Below are 17,084 nucleotides of genomic sequence, written 5' to 3' on the forward strand. Positions count from 1 at the left end.
AAGTTTTGGCTTAAACCTCTTGGTGGGGGGGTTGGATTGGGGGGCGGCAGACACCCTGTCCTAGGTAGGCACCCTCTCAAAGAACCCTGTACTTGCCATACTACCTGTAGACCATCCTGCACCTTTTAATTTTATCTAAATTACTTCTTACTTTTTTCTCTAGACTCTAAGCTGCATGAGGACTGCATATAGGTCACTTGCTCATTGCAGAGCCTAGCACAGTGTCAGTATCTGGCAAATAACCGTCACTCATTGAGCACTTCCTGTATACCAAACACCAGGCTAGGTGCCTTCAATGAGCACACTACACGCTTAGATACTATTATTATCACCTCTGAGCACGAGGAAACCGAGTCGGAAGCTTGTCCCACGGGCTATTAATTCCCAGGCCTGTCTGCCTCTTGGCCACTACACTCCCTATACGGTGATCAATAAATATCGGAGGTCATCAATAAATATCGAGGCTTGAGGATCACTTGGAGGGGACTTTGCTGGAGGGATGCAGCCCTGGAGGGTGGCTGGGCTGGTAGCCCTTTAACAACCGCATTACAACCCAGACCCTCGCAGGCCCCGCCCACTCCGCGCCGAGGCCGGAAGGGAGAGGCACTGGCGGGGGTGAGCTTCCGGGGGCGGGGCGGGGCGGGGCTGGCGCTGGTTGGCCGGCTTCGGCCGGAAGTCGGGAGGTTCGAGGGGGTCCGAAGACGCCGGTTTATGACGGGGAGGCTTGCGTGGAGGTTGTCTCTCCGTTCTTTCGCTCCCTGGGCCCTCGGGAAAAACCCAGCACCCCGACCCTGTGGCCAGCCCCTTCCGCCAGGCTCTCTCCGCTCGATTTCGCCACCGTTATGTGGGAAGCGAATCCGGTGAGTAGCCGGGCGGGACGGGGCGGACCGATGGGCGGGGTTGATGGGAGAGGGCGGGAGGGTTTCCCGGGAACTACGCCCTCCCCCCCAGGCCGCGCAGACTGGCTCGTGAGTTCCGGGGACGCGAAGGCCCCGGCCCCGGGGGCTCGGGCAGTCGCCTTGCGAGCAGTGGAGACGGCTCGGTGGGTCCCCAGCGCCGTGCGGCTGTCCCGTCCCACTGATTGGACTCGCTGTGGTTTCTCCGGCCCCGTCCCTCCACCGTCTTTGTAAACTTGGCGTTTTGCTCTCTGGCTGGAGTTCCTGGGCTTCGGACCTGTGACTGACTTAGGCTCAGGTGTACCTGCCAGCCCCACCCCCATCCCCGTCCAAAGCGAGGGGACTCGCCCTCTGGGTCCTGAAATGGGCCTAAGGGGAACCGCCGGGGCTCCTTTTCCCTTCCTGGTGGACAGCCATGGAAAGCTGGGGTGGTCGAGCGTGTGTTCTAAGCCTCTAGATGGTGAGGTTCTTAGATTTTTTTTTTTCCAGTGGACAGAAACTGATGACCTGGAGCGTTTCCACTGCAAGTCTTGTGTCTCCCTCCGGTATTTGCATTGTGTCTGCATGCGTTTTTGTTTACCTTGCTTTTGTACATTTATTTATTTAATATGCCGCCTTCAAAGAGTGGAATCCGCTTGCCAAGAGTATTCCATTAATCTGTTAGAATTGAAATCGCCTAGTTACACGGCAAATAGACACTATTTACGCCTTTGAGTTGACTGGAAAAATGGCAGAATCACGTATCAGCAAATTGTTGACCTAAATATGTGCAACTACCCCACGTGCTGAGATAACTTCCTAAATTTAGTTTAATAACCCTGTTTCCATATTTGTAGTAACTCCTTTGCTGTAATCATTACTTCTTTTTTTTCCCATTCCTGGCATATATTTCCAGATAGAGAGTTTGTCTGTAAATTTGCTTCTGTTTTTACGTTTTTACCCAGTAGAAACTAGTCTGTTGGTCTGGATTTTTTTGGTTGCGTATCATGGTTACATCCCAGGCCATCGAATGGCGATGATCATTATCTAAGACCCCCCCCCCTTTTTTATTTTGGTTCAAACATACAGTCCTTTAAGGCCACATCAGAGGAAAGTAATTGCTGGGGTTCGATTTTAGCAAAGATAATTTCAAATTGTGAGAATGTGCTCTCTCCTTATATATTCAGTGTCACTATCTGTCATCAATAAGTTTCATTTTCTATTATTATATGTGTGTTTGTGTTGTATTCAGTTTTTATTGGCAGTCCTTCTCCTTCCTGGCTTCTCCATACGATACCCTTTAGTCATCCAAGTACATGTCTTGCCCAAAGTCACATGTCTTAAATCCTTCACCATGTTAGAAGCTCCATATGGGCAGAGACTTTTGTCTGTTTTGTTTACTGCGGTATCCTCAGACTAGGGAACAGAGCCTGACACATAGTAGGCACTCAGTAAATATCCACTGAATTAACAAAGTGGTTGCATCAGTACTAGAAAGAGTCCTTTGCTCCCGTTGTTCATTCTCCCTCCTCCATCACATATACAACAGAACTGGCTACTGGGTCACTCATGTGTTTGTGAGGATTATAAAGGCATTAATGAGTATCTCATATATTTGCTTTGTTACAGCATTATCTCACTTCTTTGGAAGGAAGGCTTGGTTTTCTCCGAAATCTCCCTAATGATTTTGCTTGATTTCAGTAGAGCAGACTGACTTTTGTTAATAGTGGTGAACCTTCCACCTACAAGCCCACATTCTTCTTTTGACCCTTATCACGCTGCTCTGATAGATCTTAATGCTCCTGTGTTTTCTTACCGGTCCTGTTTTTCTTCCTCTGAGCATATGAATGTTGTCAATAAGGACAGTTTCATTTTGTAAAAGTACAGTGAACATTCTGCATATGGATTTCCTCTTGTAATTTGTTAGTTTCTTTCACTAGAAGAGGCATCTGAATAGTCTGTCCAGCTGTGCTTGTGGGATGAAAATTAATTTTAATGTTTCTCTAAGCCAAACACAATTGGAAAGATGAAAACAAAACCCACAGTGCATCCTAAAGATAAATACAGATGACTTTTGTATTACCCACCAATTTAAATTACTGTTTACCATTTCTTCCCATTGAATGATACAATAAATTCTGCTTTGTGGAGGAAGGCCATAGAGAGCTGCTTTAACTGAAGACTTGTGCTAGTTTCTCCCTGTATTTTTTTAGTAGCTTCCATGACTTTGATATGCCACCTGTGATCTGCAAATTTATCTCCTCTTGCAAATACGCCTTCAGTGTGATACTGTATTCCGCTCGCAAGTGTTTTGAGGAAATACTGCACTGACTCTGGCCATGATAATGCTCAGAAGCAGTCGCCCCTTCTACGTGGAAAGTCTCCAGGACATGGTTTGAGTATGGAAAATCACCATTGAACTTGGAACATTTTCTTGGGCGGGGGAACCCAAAACAAGATAACCAAGGAGCTATAAATAAACTTTATCTCAGTACACCGTTTTATTTTATTTTTCAAGACAGTCATGAGGCCAGTGATGATTCTGTTCAAGCCTGTCACCGACCAGGCCCCTTGAGGTCCCTGCCGAGGCAGAAGCAGGTTGACAGGGCTCAGGCACTCAGTTTTGGTGTGAGATCCTGGCAGTTCTCCACCCACCTGGGGGGAGGGCATGGCCCTGGACTGATGTCCCCCAGTGTAGGAAAATGGCAGATCTGTAGGAAGGAGTTGGAGTGGATGCCGTCACTGCCTTGGCTCTGTGTACCCTGACTTTGCCCTGCTTTTTTCTGTATCTTTGCCGCTGTCTTCCCCCTCTTTGCAGGAAACGGAGTCAGTATCAGCATTACATAGGAGGGAGTTTCAACTTCTCTCTGACGACAGAAAATGAAAAATGACAAACATCTGTTACGATAACAAATCATCTGTTGCAGTGATAGGACCTTACTTTGTAAAGAGTGATAAACTCTTCAAAATTCCTTTTCGCTTATTAATTCATATGATTAGAACAATCTAATGAGTTAGCTAAGGGAGAAGGAAGTGACTTCCCCAAGATCTCGCAGGTGGGTGAGCCACAGAGTCGTTTAGCACCCGTGTCCTCTCTGCCACCACCCTGCCGCTCGGTTGGGGCAGTGATAACGTTTGTAAATCGGTCCAGCGCTTTACCTGCTGAGCCTCCCTTTTCTCTGTTATTTTATATTCACAGCTGCTTCCACGCTCGCTTGACACTGTGATTCTCTCCTTCCTCTGTCCAGCCTCTTGAGAGAATAGTCTTATACTTCTTGTCCTTCGTACTCAGACCTCAGCCTCCCCAGCCCCGCCTCTGCCCCAGCAGCTGACTTGCTAGGGGGTCACTGAGAGTTTCCGAATCACCACACACAGCGCCCACCTGCACACCTCACTCTCTTCTGTCATTTTGCAACAGTAATGCCACTGGAGATGTTTCTCAAAACTCTCTTTTTTTGATTTCCTGGGACTGTATTCCTTTGGATTTCTTCTCCTTTCTATGATTCATCCTTGAATCATAATCTCGGGTGAGCTGCACTGCCTTCTTCTGCCCCTGAAATGTGCCACTTAGCCTTTTTCTTCTCTCGACACATCCTTTTTTGGTGAGCCCCAAGGCTTCAGATATCTCTTTAGTGACTCTACCTGCCAAATGGACGTCTTTAGTCCTGACCCCCTTTCTGAACTGGGTGATGGACAGCTCTACTGGTTGTCCCTCCGGGAGTTCAAAGTCAGTATGTCTAAATCCAGCTCCCTCAGTCACTGAGTCATTATTTCGCGCAGTCAGTCAACAAACACTGAATAAACATCTATTGTCTGGAAAACACCATTCCAGGCACTAGGAAGGGGCAGGGCAAACCTGGACCAAGTCAGAGCCTGCCCTCCAGGGCCTGGAGATACAGTTTGAGTGGGGACAGTGTTACCAGAGGGCATCTGGGGGCCTGGGAAGGTTTGTTGAAGTAAGTTACACTTGAGCTAGGTGTCCAAGTCCCAGGAGTGGTCTTGTGGGAAGGGCAGAGGAAGCAGCATGGCCAAAGGCCACGGAAGTGAGAGAGAGAATGGCCGCTACAGCTTGGATGGAGGAGTGACGTGGACAAAGCGCATGTCCTGTGGTCGTCTCGGTGAGGACATCACGAGAGGAGGGTGGGACGCTGCGAGGACAGCAGCTGGCATCTGTGGGACATCCTGGCTGAGGAGGCAGCATATGCTATAGATGTACCTTCGGGCTGGAGGGGGACAGAGGTAGGATGTGTTCCTGGCAGTGAAAGTTCTAGAGAATGTAGTGTCTATGAAGGTGTGTTCTTAGGGTCAGTGTACGCTCACGGGTTCATAACTGACAGTTTCATCTTCGTGGCATTCTTTGTAATTGTTCTAGCGATGGGTTGAGCTGAGCTGACAGAGGAGTGTGGCGTGCCATTGTCTGGTGGCTGGGGGCAGTCTAAATCGAGTGTGGGGTCGTCCAGTACCTCTGAGGTGGGGATTTACCAATGATTGTTCTCTTTTTTAGTGATGAGACTAAGGCTCAAAGTTGGGTGCACTTTCTGCATGAGGACAGCCAGGTTCTAAACCCAGAACTTTCTGGCTCCAGAACAGGTACTCTTCCCAGTCCAACTTAGGATCTAGGATTTAAAGTGAGTAGAAAAGACCCTGTGGGAGAGTCACAGGGACTCAGAGCTAAAGGAAGCGTTCTCGAACTGCAGGAAACCTTGACGTTTCTGTGACACCAGCTCCTGTGCACCTGGACCTTTGCTAGTGACGTAGCCCATGAGCAGGAGAGAAGTACTGTGGCCTCTTCCCAGGGTTGGCACGGCAGATGCTGCACAGGCTAAGGAATGAGTCTAATAGTTTTTGGTATCAGGGGAGAAAAAGAGTTTGGGAAGCAGGCTGGAGGCACGTGTTTGTGGTCGAGGCCTGAGGGATGGGGTGAGGCAGTTTGCCCATTGTGACCCACCTGGTCTGATGCTCAAGCAGGCTGCCGAGGTCTTTGGCTCATGCAGCTCCCCCTCTAAGAGTTAGACCTGCTTTGGAAATAATGTCTGAGGGCAATACAATACTCATGTATTTATTTAGCACCTACTATAAGCCAGTCAGCTCTAAATCCCAGGGTTTACAGTGGTGAGCAGAACAGAACAGGCCCAGCCCACACTGATTTGCAGTCTGTGCTGGGTGGCGACATTAAGCCCATAATTACACAGTACCATTGAGCTCCAGTTGTAGTAGAAGCTCTGAAAGAAAAAGTACGGTGACGTGTAATAGGAGGAGCTAGTGCTGGACTTGGAGATCAGGTCAGGCCACCCAGTGAAGTTACTTCTACAGAGATCTGAAGGACTGAGCAAGAGTTAGCCACGGAAAGGCTGGGTGGGAGGGGAGGAGGGCTGTTCAGACAGCTGAGACAGCCTGAGCAAAGGCCCCGGGGCAGAAAGGAGCTTGTGAGAGAAGCCACCGTGGCTGGAATGCGCGTGGCTGGAATGCGGTGAACCAGGAGTTAGGGCCAGCAGGTAGGTAGGAACAAGCCATGTGTGGCTTTGTGGCACATGTTTAGGATTTGAAATTTATCCTTGGAGGAGTGGGGGCCATCGAAGTGTTTTACACAGGAAGTGACATGAACATACTTGCGTTTTGAAAAAGATCATTCTGGCTGCTGTGTGGAGCACGAGTTATTTATTAGAGAGTGTACGAGGCAGATGATGGCCTGCCACCGATAACCGTGTCCACGTCACCGGGAACTGGGAAAGTGTTCGGTCCCAGAGCAAAGGGGAGTTAAGATTGCTGATCAGCCGACTACTGACAGGGAGATCATCTTGGATTATCCAGGCTGGGTCCTTAAAAGTATCCATAGGAGATGCAGACAGAAGGGAGTCAATGTGAGGATGTGAGGATAATCAAAAATACCAAGGGCAGCGGGGGGGGGGGATTGGGAGGTTGGGTTGACACATACACACTATTGATGCCATGTATAAAATAGATAACCAACGAGAACCTACTGTAGAGCACAGGGAACTCGACTCGGTGCTCTGTGGTGACCTAAATGGGAAGGAAATCCAGAAAAGAGGGGATATATGTATACGTACAGCTGATTCACTTTGCTGTACAGTAGAAACTAACAGAACATTGTAAAGCAACTCTAATCCAATAAAAATGAATTTAAAAAAACAAAGATATACAAGGTTGCTGGCTTTGGAGATGAAGGGGACCACGAAGCAAGGAATGTGATAAGCTTCTAGAAGCTTCCCAAGGAATGTGATAAGCTTCTAGAAGCAGGAAAAGCCAAGGAAATAGATTCCTGCCCCCGCCCAGCCCCCCCACCGACAGCCTCCAGACAGGAATCACTAGTTGATTTTAGTCCGGTGAGTGGTGAGTCCCACGTCAGACTTCAGCAGAACTGTAAGATAAGAAATTGTGTTCCTTTAAGCCACTAAGTTGGTGGTAATTTGTTCCAGCAGTGATTAAAAACTTAACACAGAGAGGGAGGGAGATGCAGGAGGGAGGAGATATGGGAACATATATATGTGTATAACTGATTCACTTTGTTATAAAGCAGAAACACACCATTGTACAGCAATTATACTCCAATCAAGATGTAAAAACAAACAAACAAACAAAATAACAAAACTTACACAGAGAGCATCAGAAGGTCTGTTCGAAGACACTTAGGAACCTATAGTGTAGTCCGGGGTGAGGGTGAAGGGGACTTGGACTAAGCGGGAGAGAGACAGGAGTGGATCAACCCAGGCTGCATTTCGAGTGATGGAGGCTGGGTTCCTGGCCCAGGCAGCCGGGAAGAAGGACCACTTCCACTGAGATGGGGAGACTGGGAAAGGGGAAGATGTGGAGGGGACCAGGAGTTTGGTTTGGGGCCTGTGATAGGTTTAACGTGCCTGTGAGGCATTCAAGTAAAAAGTCAAAGGGGCAGTTGGATAAGTGAGTGGAGCTCAGAGGAGAAGGCCGGGCTAGAAATGGCTGTTTATGGCCTCAGCCTGTATAGACAGAAGGTGCTTAAAATCTTGGGAGCAAGTGAGATCCCTAGGACAGTGTTTCTCAAATTTTCAGCACCCATGCAGATCACCGATTTTAAACAATATTTTATTGTTTATTTTAATTTTATATTGTGTATTTTAAAAATGAATAATGTTTTTATTGTTAAAAAGATGACATTTTTGCAGCCTCTTACAAAGTATCTAACTTGATAGGTAGCTTGAGATGTGGGTTAGACCCAGACACTTGAATTTTTTACCCTATATTTCTATTAAAATAGGAAATCCCGTGCTGTAATTATAGATTGTCAAGATTTGCAACTAGTGTTTGCTGGCCCTGTTAGATGTTTTGGAATACCAAGATAAAACACAGACTGAGAAATTGTGGGAATTCTGGGACTATACCTAGTCCCTGAAGACTGTTCCTAGAGCTGTGGCAGTTGCCAACTTGATGCACTTACAATATTAAATAACTGTAGGGGTGGATGTTTCACCCAGCCGGAATGTTTGGAAGTAGGGAGTGAATGGATTCTGGGACTACTTCAGTCTCCGGAAAATATCTGTTCATGTTTTCTTGTGACGTTGGCTGTGTTCTTTATACAGCCACAATAGTAAAGTCAGTCTCGCTCTCTGCTGAGTAAAGAAAACCATCAGATTCTGGGAAGAAATCGCAGCCTAGCAATCGAGCCATTTGCAGCACAGTTTGCTGACTTTGAGAAATCTGGTATCTTACTCTCAGCATTAAAATTTGGGGTATTTTGGCCTTGAAATAGTAGGTTCCAGTTATTTATGTTGCTGACTGTATTTCAGCGTCTACTTCAGTAGGCCTTAGGAAATCAAGAATGACCATTGGTATTATTAGCATCATGAAGAAACGTTTTTATCTCATCCCTCCTTTCAGAAACTCTTGTCAGCACTGCTGTCCTTGACAGCTAGTAAACTTAGGTGGGAAGAGTAATCTTGCACACACTGCCGTTGCTTTCCGCAGCATCTGAGAGCACATGCTCTGAGTTGCCAAGATTTGCTGGTATTCAGTTTTCACTGTTTCCTTCCACACTCGGTTACAATCAGGAGGCACATTGGTGCCTTCTGACTGGCCCAGATGTTTAAAGCATCTTTTAGGAACCCAGCCGCACCTTTCCTTGCTATTCGTATAGCTCATGCTCTGTCAGTCTTGAATGGATTGCACCTTTTTCAGCCCATGTCACACCTCACAGAAATACCATCGCCTGAATGAAAACTGACTTCCCTTGTACCGTGAGCTTCCACCCACAAGCAGAACAAAAAGTTGTCGAGTATTTCTACCCCGTTACATACTACCTGTACTGCAAGAACGGATTTGTATTTTTGCTCAGGTAGTTTGTTCAGTTTTAAAACTAAACATGTTGAAACACTCAAGTGGTAATAATTGCTTTTCTATGTCATGTGCCGTTGATAAGATGTGACTTCCAACAGAGTCATTTAATAAAGAAATTTTGTCAGTAGTTTATTTTTTTTTGTTACAACAGGTAAATTGGGCATTAAATTTGGATTGACAGCTTCTCAGCAATATTCAGATTTTTACCGGTTTTAGCTGGGTGATGACCCTTTAGTCTTGGTCCTTTCTCTATCCTTTTCAACAAAGCAAATTGACTTGGGGCTCTGTTAGAAGATTATGTGAAAATTTATTTGGTTTTACACCATTGTATTTGCTGAACACTAGCTGATATGAACTCAGTAACACAGACTGAACATATTGAGATGCTATGAAAATAAAAGGATTTTTGTGAAAATTGTAATTCATCTTATATTTCAGCTTTGCAAACTGTATGTGATCAAATTTCTTTCATTACTTTTTTTGTGTGAAAAATGCTTTTGAACTACTTCCTAATTCTTGAGGACCATGTTTTAAAGATGCTGAGAAAGACAAAAAAGGGCTAAGACTGAGCCCCAGTAACCTACAAGTTATAGGCTGAACCGAAGTAAAGTTGCAGAGGATTGAGAGTTTGTGGCCAGAAATCTAAGATGACCTGGAGAGAGTGATTTCATGGAAACCAAGAAAAAAGTAATACAGGACAGTGGGTAAACTGTGAAATGTTACAGGTCAAATAAGACAAGGTCTGATAAAAGTGCATGGGATTTGGTAACTTGAAGCTCATTGGAGATCCTAGCATGTGCTTCCTTGTGTGTGTGTGTGTGTGTGTGTGTGTGTGTGTGTGTGTGTGAGAGAGAGAGAGAGAGAGAGAGAGAGAGAGAGACGTGTGTGTGTGTGTGTGTGTGTGTGTGTGTGTGTGTGTGTGTGTGAGAGAGAGAGAGAGAGAGAGAGAGAGAGAGAGAGAGAGAGAGAGAGAGAGACGGTGGTGGGAGATATTAGCCCAGAAGCTAGAAAAGCTAAATTAGAGTGGGTTTTGGCATGCATGGAAAGTGAAGAAATAAACAGTGTGTGTAGACACACAAAGAGTTATAAGCCACCAAAGGAGATAAAGTGGAATCCTGAAAAGAAGGTATATGATAAGGGGAGCAAAGAACAGATGGGACAAAGCAAGATGATAAACTTAAACCTAACCATATCAATAATCATACCAAAATAAATGCTCTAAACACCCCAATTAGAAGGCAGATTGTCAGATTGGATTAGAAAGCAGGACCCAACTGTAAGTTGTCTACAAGAAACAGACATTGAAAGCAAAGACACAAGTAGGGGGACTTCCCTGGTGGCGCAGTGGTTAAGAATCCGCCTGCCAATGCAGGGGACACGGGTTCGAGCACTGGTCCGGGAAGATGCCACATGCCATGGAGGAACTAAGCCCGTGTGCCACAACTACTGAGCCTGCACTCTACAGCCCACGAGCCACAACTACTGAGCCCGCTTGCCTCAACTACTGAAGCCCGTGTACCTCGAGCCCGTGCTCCACAACAAGAGAAGCCACTGCAATGAGAAGCCCGTGCACCGCAATGAAGAGTAGCCTCTGCTCCCCACAACTAGAGGAACCCTGCGTGGGACAATGAAGACCCAACACAGCCAAAAATAAATAAATAAAAAATAAAATAAATAAATTATTTTTTAAAAAGTAGAATAAATAGAAAGAGATATACAGTGCTAACACTAGAGAGAAAGCTTGCGTGGTATGTTAATATTAAAGTAGGTTTTTAGAGATAATATTAGTGATAAAGAATGTCATTTCCTAATGATAAAGAGGTCCGTTAATCAGTAACAATCCTAAACATTTATATACCTAATAATAGAGTGTCAAGATACATGAAACAAAACTAATAGAGCTGTAAGGAGAAATAGGCAAATCCCATTATAGTTGGAGATTTTAATACCCCTCTCTGAATAATTGATAGAATTAGTAGGTAGAAATAAGCAAGGATGTAGAAGACTTGAACATCATCAACCAACTTGACCTAATTAATATTTATAGACCAGTACACCAGCAACAGCTGAGTACACATTTTTTTCAACTACACAGAGAACATTTAATAAGATAGACCGTATTCTGGGCTATAAAAGGAGTCCCAATACATTTAAAAGAATTCAGGTCTTATAAAGTACACTATCTGATTAAAATGGAATTAAATTAGAATTCAATAAAAGAAAGATCTGTAAAATCCTCGAGTATTGGTAAATAAATAGCACGCTCTAAAATAACCCATTGATGAAAGAAATAAAAAGGGAAAATAGAACATATGAAAGCATATCAAATTTGTGGTGTGCTGCTACAACAGTTCTTAGAAGGAAATGTATAGCTGTACTGATGCTTATATCAAAAAAATGTCACAAATCAATGACCACAGCTTCCTCCTTAAGAAATGAGAGAAGAGCAAGTTAAGCTCAAGCAGGAGCAAAGAAATAAAGTTTAGAGTGCAAAGCACTAAAGTGAAAACAACAGAGAAAATGAAACCGAAAAGAAAGAGGGGATACAAATTACCAATATTGAGAATGAGAGAGAGAATATCACTACATAGTCTACAAACGTTAAAGGATAATAATGGGATGTTATGAACAACTTAATGTCAATCAGTGTGACACCTGAGATGAAATGGACATATTTTCTAAGACACAAACTACCAGAGCTCCCTCAAGAAGAAATAAATCACATGAATGGCCCAATATCTACCAAAGAATTTAAATTTAAAGAAAAAGCCTACCCACAAAGAAAACTCTAGGCCCAGTGGTTTCACTGGTGAATTCTAACAAACATTTAAGGAAGAAATAATACCATTCTGCACAAACTTTCAGAATATAGAAACGAAGGTAATACTTCACAACTCACTCTATGAAACTGGCATTACCCTAATTCCAAAACCAGTCAAAGACATTATAAGGCAACTACAGACCAATATCCCTAATGAATATAGATGCAAAACTTTGCAAAATTTTTGCAAATCAAACCTAACAGTATATAAGAAGGTTAATGCATCATTATCAAATGATGTTAATCCCCCAAATACAAGGTTTGTTTAATATTTGAACAGCATCAGTGTAACTCATTATATAAGCAAACTAAAATGAAAAACTGTGATTATTTCAATACATGCAGAAAAAACATTTGACAAAATCCAGTATCTATTCCTGATAACAGACCCTCAGCAACCTTGGACAAGAAGAGAACTTGTTCAGCCTGATACGGGGTGTGCAGAAAAGGTTAACTCAGCAGGCCTGGGTTGCTCAAACCTTGCACATTCTCAAGAAAGGCCTGTTTCCATGACTGTCCTTTGCCTAGCTCCAGAGAACTGAACTCCTGGAATGGTTTGTCTCATGAGTGTATCTGCATGCCTGAGAACTTCAGCCATGCTCCACCAGTCTGTCCAGAAAGTTTATACTAGCAGTGTGGTTTATGGTGAGTTCCTTCCCTCTGGAGATCTGGAACTTCAGCAGCTGAGGACATTCACACAGGCGCTATAGGCTTACATGACCAACTCCCAATAAAAACCCTGGACACCTAGGCTCAGGTGAACACCCCTGATAGGCAACACTTTGCAGTTGTCACACATGGTTTAAGTGTGTCCTGTGTGACACCACTGGGAGGGGCCGCTTGGAAGCTTGTACATGGTTTCCTCTGGACTTCATCCCACCAACTTTTTCCCCTGTGTTTATTTCACTTTGTATACTTTTACTGTAATAAACTGTAACCATGAGTAGAACAATTTCTGAGTTCCTATGAACTAGAGAGTGATCTTGGGGACCTCTGATACAAGGGGCATCTGCAAAATACCTGTATCTAATATCAAACTTAGTAGTCAAAGTCCAAATGCTTGGGCTTCCCTGGTGGCGCAGTGGTTGAGAGTCCGCCTGCAGATGCAGGGGACACGGGTTTGTGCCCCGGTCCGGGAGGATCCCACATGCCGCGGAGCGGCTGGGCCCGTGAGCCATGGCTGCTTAGCCTGCGCGTCCGGAGCCTGTGCTCTGCAACGGGAGAGGCCACAACAGTGAGAGGCCCACGTACGCAAAAAAAAAAAAAAAGTCCAAATGCTTCCCCACTAAGATCAGGAACAAGGAAATAATGCCTGTTCTTTATTCAGCATTGTACTGGTGATTACAACCAGTGCAGTAAGGCATGAAAAAAAAATAACAGGCATCTATATGCTAGAAGAAAGAAGTAAAGCTAGCTAGCTAGCTAGCTAATGCCTATAGAAAATCTGATGGAATGTCCAAAAATCTCCTAGAACTAATAAGTGAGTTTAGTAAGGTTGCTGGATACAGGAACCATATCCAAAAATCAGTGTATCACTATGAACTAGCAACATTCAATCAGAAATTGAAATTTAAAATGCAATTCCATTTGCAATAGTATCAAAAATATGAAATACTTAGTCGTGAATCTTGCATAAGTGATATGCAGGACTGTACACTGAAAACTATGAAACATTGAAACAGTTAAATAAGACCTAAATAAGTCAAGAGATGTACCTCATTCATGGGTTGGAATACTCCATATTGTTGAGATCCAGTTCTTCCAGATAGGTCACTATGCAATCCCAATCAAAATTGAAAAGATCTAACCAAAGCAGTTCTGAAAAAGAAGAATAAATTTGGAGTGCTAACACTACAGTGTAGTATTGGTATCAAGATAGAGAAAATGTTTATTAGAACAGAATAGAGGGTCCAGAAATAGGCCCACAAACAAACGGACAACTGATTTTCTATAGAAGTAAGACTCAGTGGAGAAAGGATAGTTCACTCAGTGTTTGGTCAGAGGTTATGTTTAACCCCCTTGTGCCAGTGAGGCTGCCCGCTGTGTTGCGGGGTCTGTGTGCAGCCTTGGGAATGCTGTCGTGTCTGCCCCGTGACCTGTTCTGACCGCTCCTGGGTAGACACAGCCTAGAGCTTGTGCACAGCCTTCCCGACTCCCACCGTTGACTGTAATCCCAGGAGGGCTTTCGTGGCTGTCCCTGGTTCTCTATATTAAATTTCTGCCTACTGTGCCATTCTGCTTGTATCAGAGCTCCGGGCCTCTCGTTAATTGTTTTTCATCAAAGATTTCCATTTTTTTCGATAATGCTCTTAGACGTGAGGTTCTCTATACTCGGTTACACGTAGAATCAGTCCCCTCAGGCAGAGTCATGGATCTCTTTGTCCTTAGGATGTGCTTTTCCTCCTGCAGTAGAACCCCTGTGTCACTGGAGCTGGAGTTGGGACCCCACTCTTCCCAGAGTGACACCCTGGGCGGGAGGGGTGGTGGCAGCCCCTGGTCTACCTGACTTAGCCCTCCTGCCATGAAACCACTACCCTAGAAACCACCCTGTACCTGGGTGGGAGCAATCAGGGCCCAGTATTCACAGCTGGCTGGGCTTGGACTGGAGCTTCCGCCAAATGAGTGGGGACCGGGTAGAGGAAAGGAGATCGGTCCTCTGTGTTGCCTGCCCAGAGTAGACCTTCTGCACTTGTGGGCAGCCTGACCCTTCCAGGGTCAGGAGGGAAAGGGAGCTGGAGGAAAGGGAGCCCCTGTCTTCTCGTCTGCAACACTGAGCCGGTAGGGTGGGGAGTGGTGGACCAGATCTTGCCCCAAATGCCTGTTCTGGAGATCTAGTAGATTTTCTTGAATAAATATTTCTCTATTTGCTAGATGATCTTAAGACAGTTTCCAGAGACGTTAAATGTTGTTCTTTTAAATAATGCCCACCAGTTAAAATGCAGTTTTGCTGGGGAGGGGCCCACTGCACTCCTTACTCTGTCATTTCAAAAGTTCCACCCTGTTTGTAAGCTTTCAGTATCCAGTTTTGGACCTTCTTCCTATAAGAGACAAGGAAGTTTGCATTACAACTATGATTTCCTCAAGGTGTTACGTTTATCCTAACAAAATAAATTATATTCTGTGTATTTTAATGAACTCATCAGAAAGGTTTTAACCAATCTGGAAGGTGGCATTATTTTTCTCCCATAGAGCAGGATTTTGATTTTAAGCCCATCTTCCACCCGGCCTTTCAATTTGATGATCCAGATTGATTGCTCCCAGGCTCCATAAATATTCCGGTTGGAATAGCTAGCATTGTAGACAGGTTCCACTAGCATACCCATTGCACTGGAAAATTTACAAAATGCTTTTCCAATTTATACTAGCTTTTTTGTCCTTCTTAGCCTGAAGTGCAGGAATTATCATCGTCTGCCAATTAAAAACCGGAAAAGCATGGCAGATTATGGTGTCGTGGCTGATCTAATTCATTCCACTAACATTCATTCACTGCCTTTTCCCTGGTGGACACCTGGCGCACACTCCTTTTGTTGCCTGTAAGTGTATTCTATCCTAGATCCATTACTACGCTGGTTACAGTATTTTAAAGTTACGCGTTGAAGCTTAACTTAACTCTTTGAGCCTAATTATACAGAATAGCCATTCCTTTGGAGGATGAACTTGTAGAAAACCATGAGTCAGTTTTATGAACTGAGTCTGAGTCTTTGGAAAGAAAGCCATAGCATCTGTGAAGCAAAGCAGTCACATTCAGCTTTGGCCCCAGAGGAAAGAAGGAACAACTGTCCATGTAGGAAAACGAGGCAGGGGACTGACAACTTAGGGAAGAGCTGACGGTCCGGAGGCCTCGGGTGTTTCTAGAATCTTCTTTGAACTGCCAGCTCCATGATCCTAGACACATAATTGTATCTTCTCTGCTTCGTTTTTTTCCCCTAAAGTTAATTAGAGAATGACTTCTCCTGTGCTTTGGGTTGTAGAGGAAAAAATTAGTGTAAACTGACAAGGAACTTTATAAAATTTGAAGCACTTCAGGGCAGTGGTGGCTGTCTGTGGTGCTGCCCTCTCCGCATAGGGATGAATATGAGATGAGTCTGTCCTACCCACCTCCCCCTGCGAGAGCTGCTTATGACAGGATGCTCTGAAAGGACTTTTGTGAAACACGTCCACTTGTAACCTGGCTCACGGTGTGGTCTTGGGAACAGTGTGACGTAGCAAAGCACACATGTTGCATGTATGCTGTGTAAAGGGGGCTCCTATTTCCCATTCCCTTTTCTCCTAGATGGAACTCATAAGCCACATATTTATCTTAACTATTTCCTTGAATCTCATCCTTCCAAATTTTTCTGGTTATTTTCAGAAGAAAAATAAATTTAAGTCACTCTCGCTTTCTTTGTCTCTCAGTAAAATGAGCAAATTATGTGAACAATAAGTAATAGAAGGAAGAGCAGGTGTTGTGAACAGTTAACCTACACAACTGATCTTAAATTTTAAATCACTGCCTTTTTTATTGGGTTAAAATAGATAAGGTAAATAGTGGGCCCCAAATCTGCATCTCTTGCTCCTAGGGTGTTCTGGTTTTCATTTCTTAGTGGCCAATCCACTTTAAAACATGAAGGAAAAATCCCGAACATAATCATAGAGCATCCCTTGGAGAGAGTTTCCAAACGTGGATGAGAAAATAACAAGTCCCATTCCCTGAGCTCAGGTACTGTGCCTGGTACTTCACTGCGGTACCGAGCATCACCTCTCCCAGCAGCCCCGGGAGGAAGGAGCCTTTCATCTGGGTTCTGTGAGGAGGAAGCTGTGGCCTTAACAAGGCCATGGAAGCTTATCCCACGTTACACCACTTCTGTACACTTTAAACAATGAAATGTAAAGCAAATATTTTCCAAATTACCCAAGTATAGTACATACTCTTTGTTTAAAAAAAAAAAACAGAGATATAGGAAATCACATTTTTAACAAATCAGCAGAAACCGTATAAGTTTATATGTGTGTATATGATGAAACGCGCGCACACACACACACACGCACGCACGCACACGCACGCACGCAGAGAGAGAGCA

At 44.5% G+C, this 17,084-nt stretch overlaps 1 protein-coding gene across 5 annotated transcripts in view; it reads left to right on the forward strand.

The window, feature by feature from the left end:
- Positions 1-675: 675 nt before the first annotated feature.
- PARP11 (poly(ADP-ribose) polymerase family member 11) overlaps positions 676-17,084 on the forward strand; it is a 37,225-nt gene continuing 20,816 nt past the window's right edge. Inside the window, exons 1-2 of one of the 5 annotated variants that reach the window (XM_060167189.1) lie at positions 676-860; positions 1,386-1,441. In XM_060167189.1, coding sequence (XP_060023172.1) covers positions 712-860; positions 1,386-1,441 — 205 coding nt within the window. In that variant the 5' untranslated portion in view covers positions 676-711. Of the gene's footprint in view, positions 861-967; positions 1,043-1,385; positions 1,442-17,084 lie in introns of those variants that run through there. The other 4 variants (XM_060167187.1, XM_060167186.1, XM_060167185.1 and 1 more) reach the window with 4 other exon arrangements.

This window comes from Lagenorhynchus albirostris, chromosome 11, assembly GCF_949774975.1.
Source record: "Lagenorhynchus albirostris chromosome 11, mLagAlb1.1, whole genome shotgun sequence".
Classification (NCBI taxonomy): Eukaryota; Metazoa; Chordata; class Mammalia; order Artiodactyla; family Delphinidae; genus Lagenorhynchus; species Lagenorhynchus albirostris.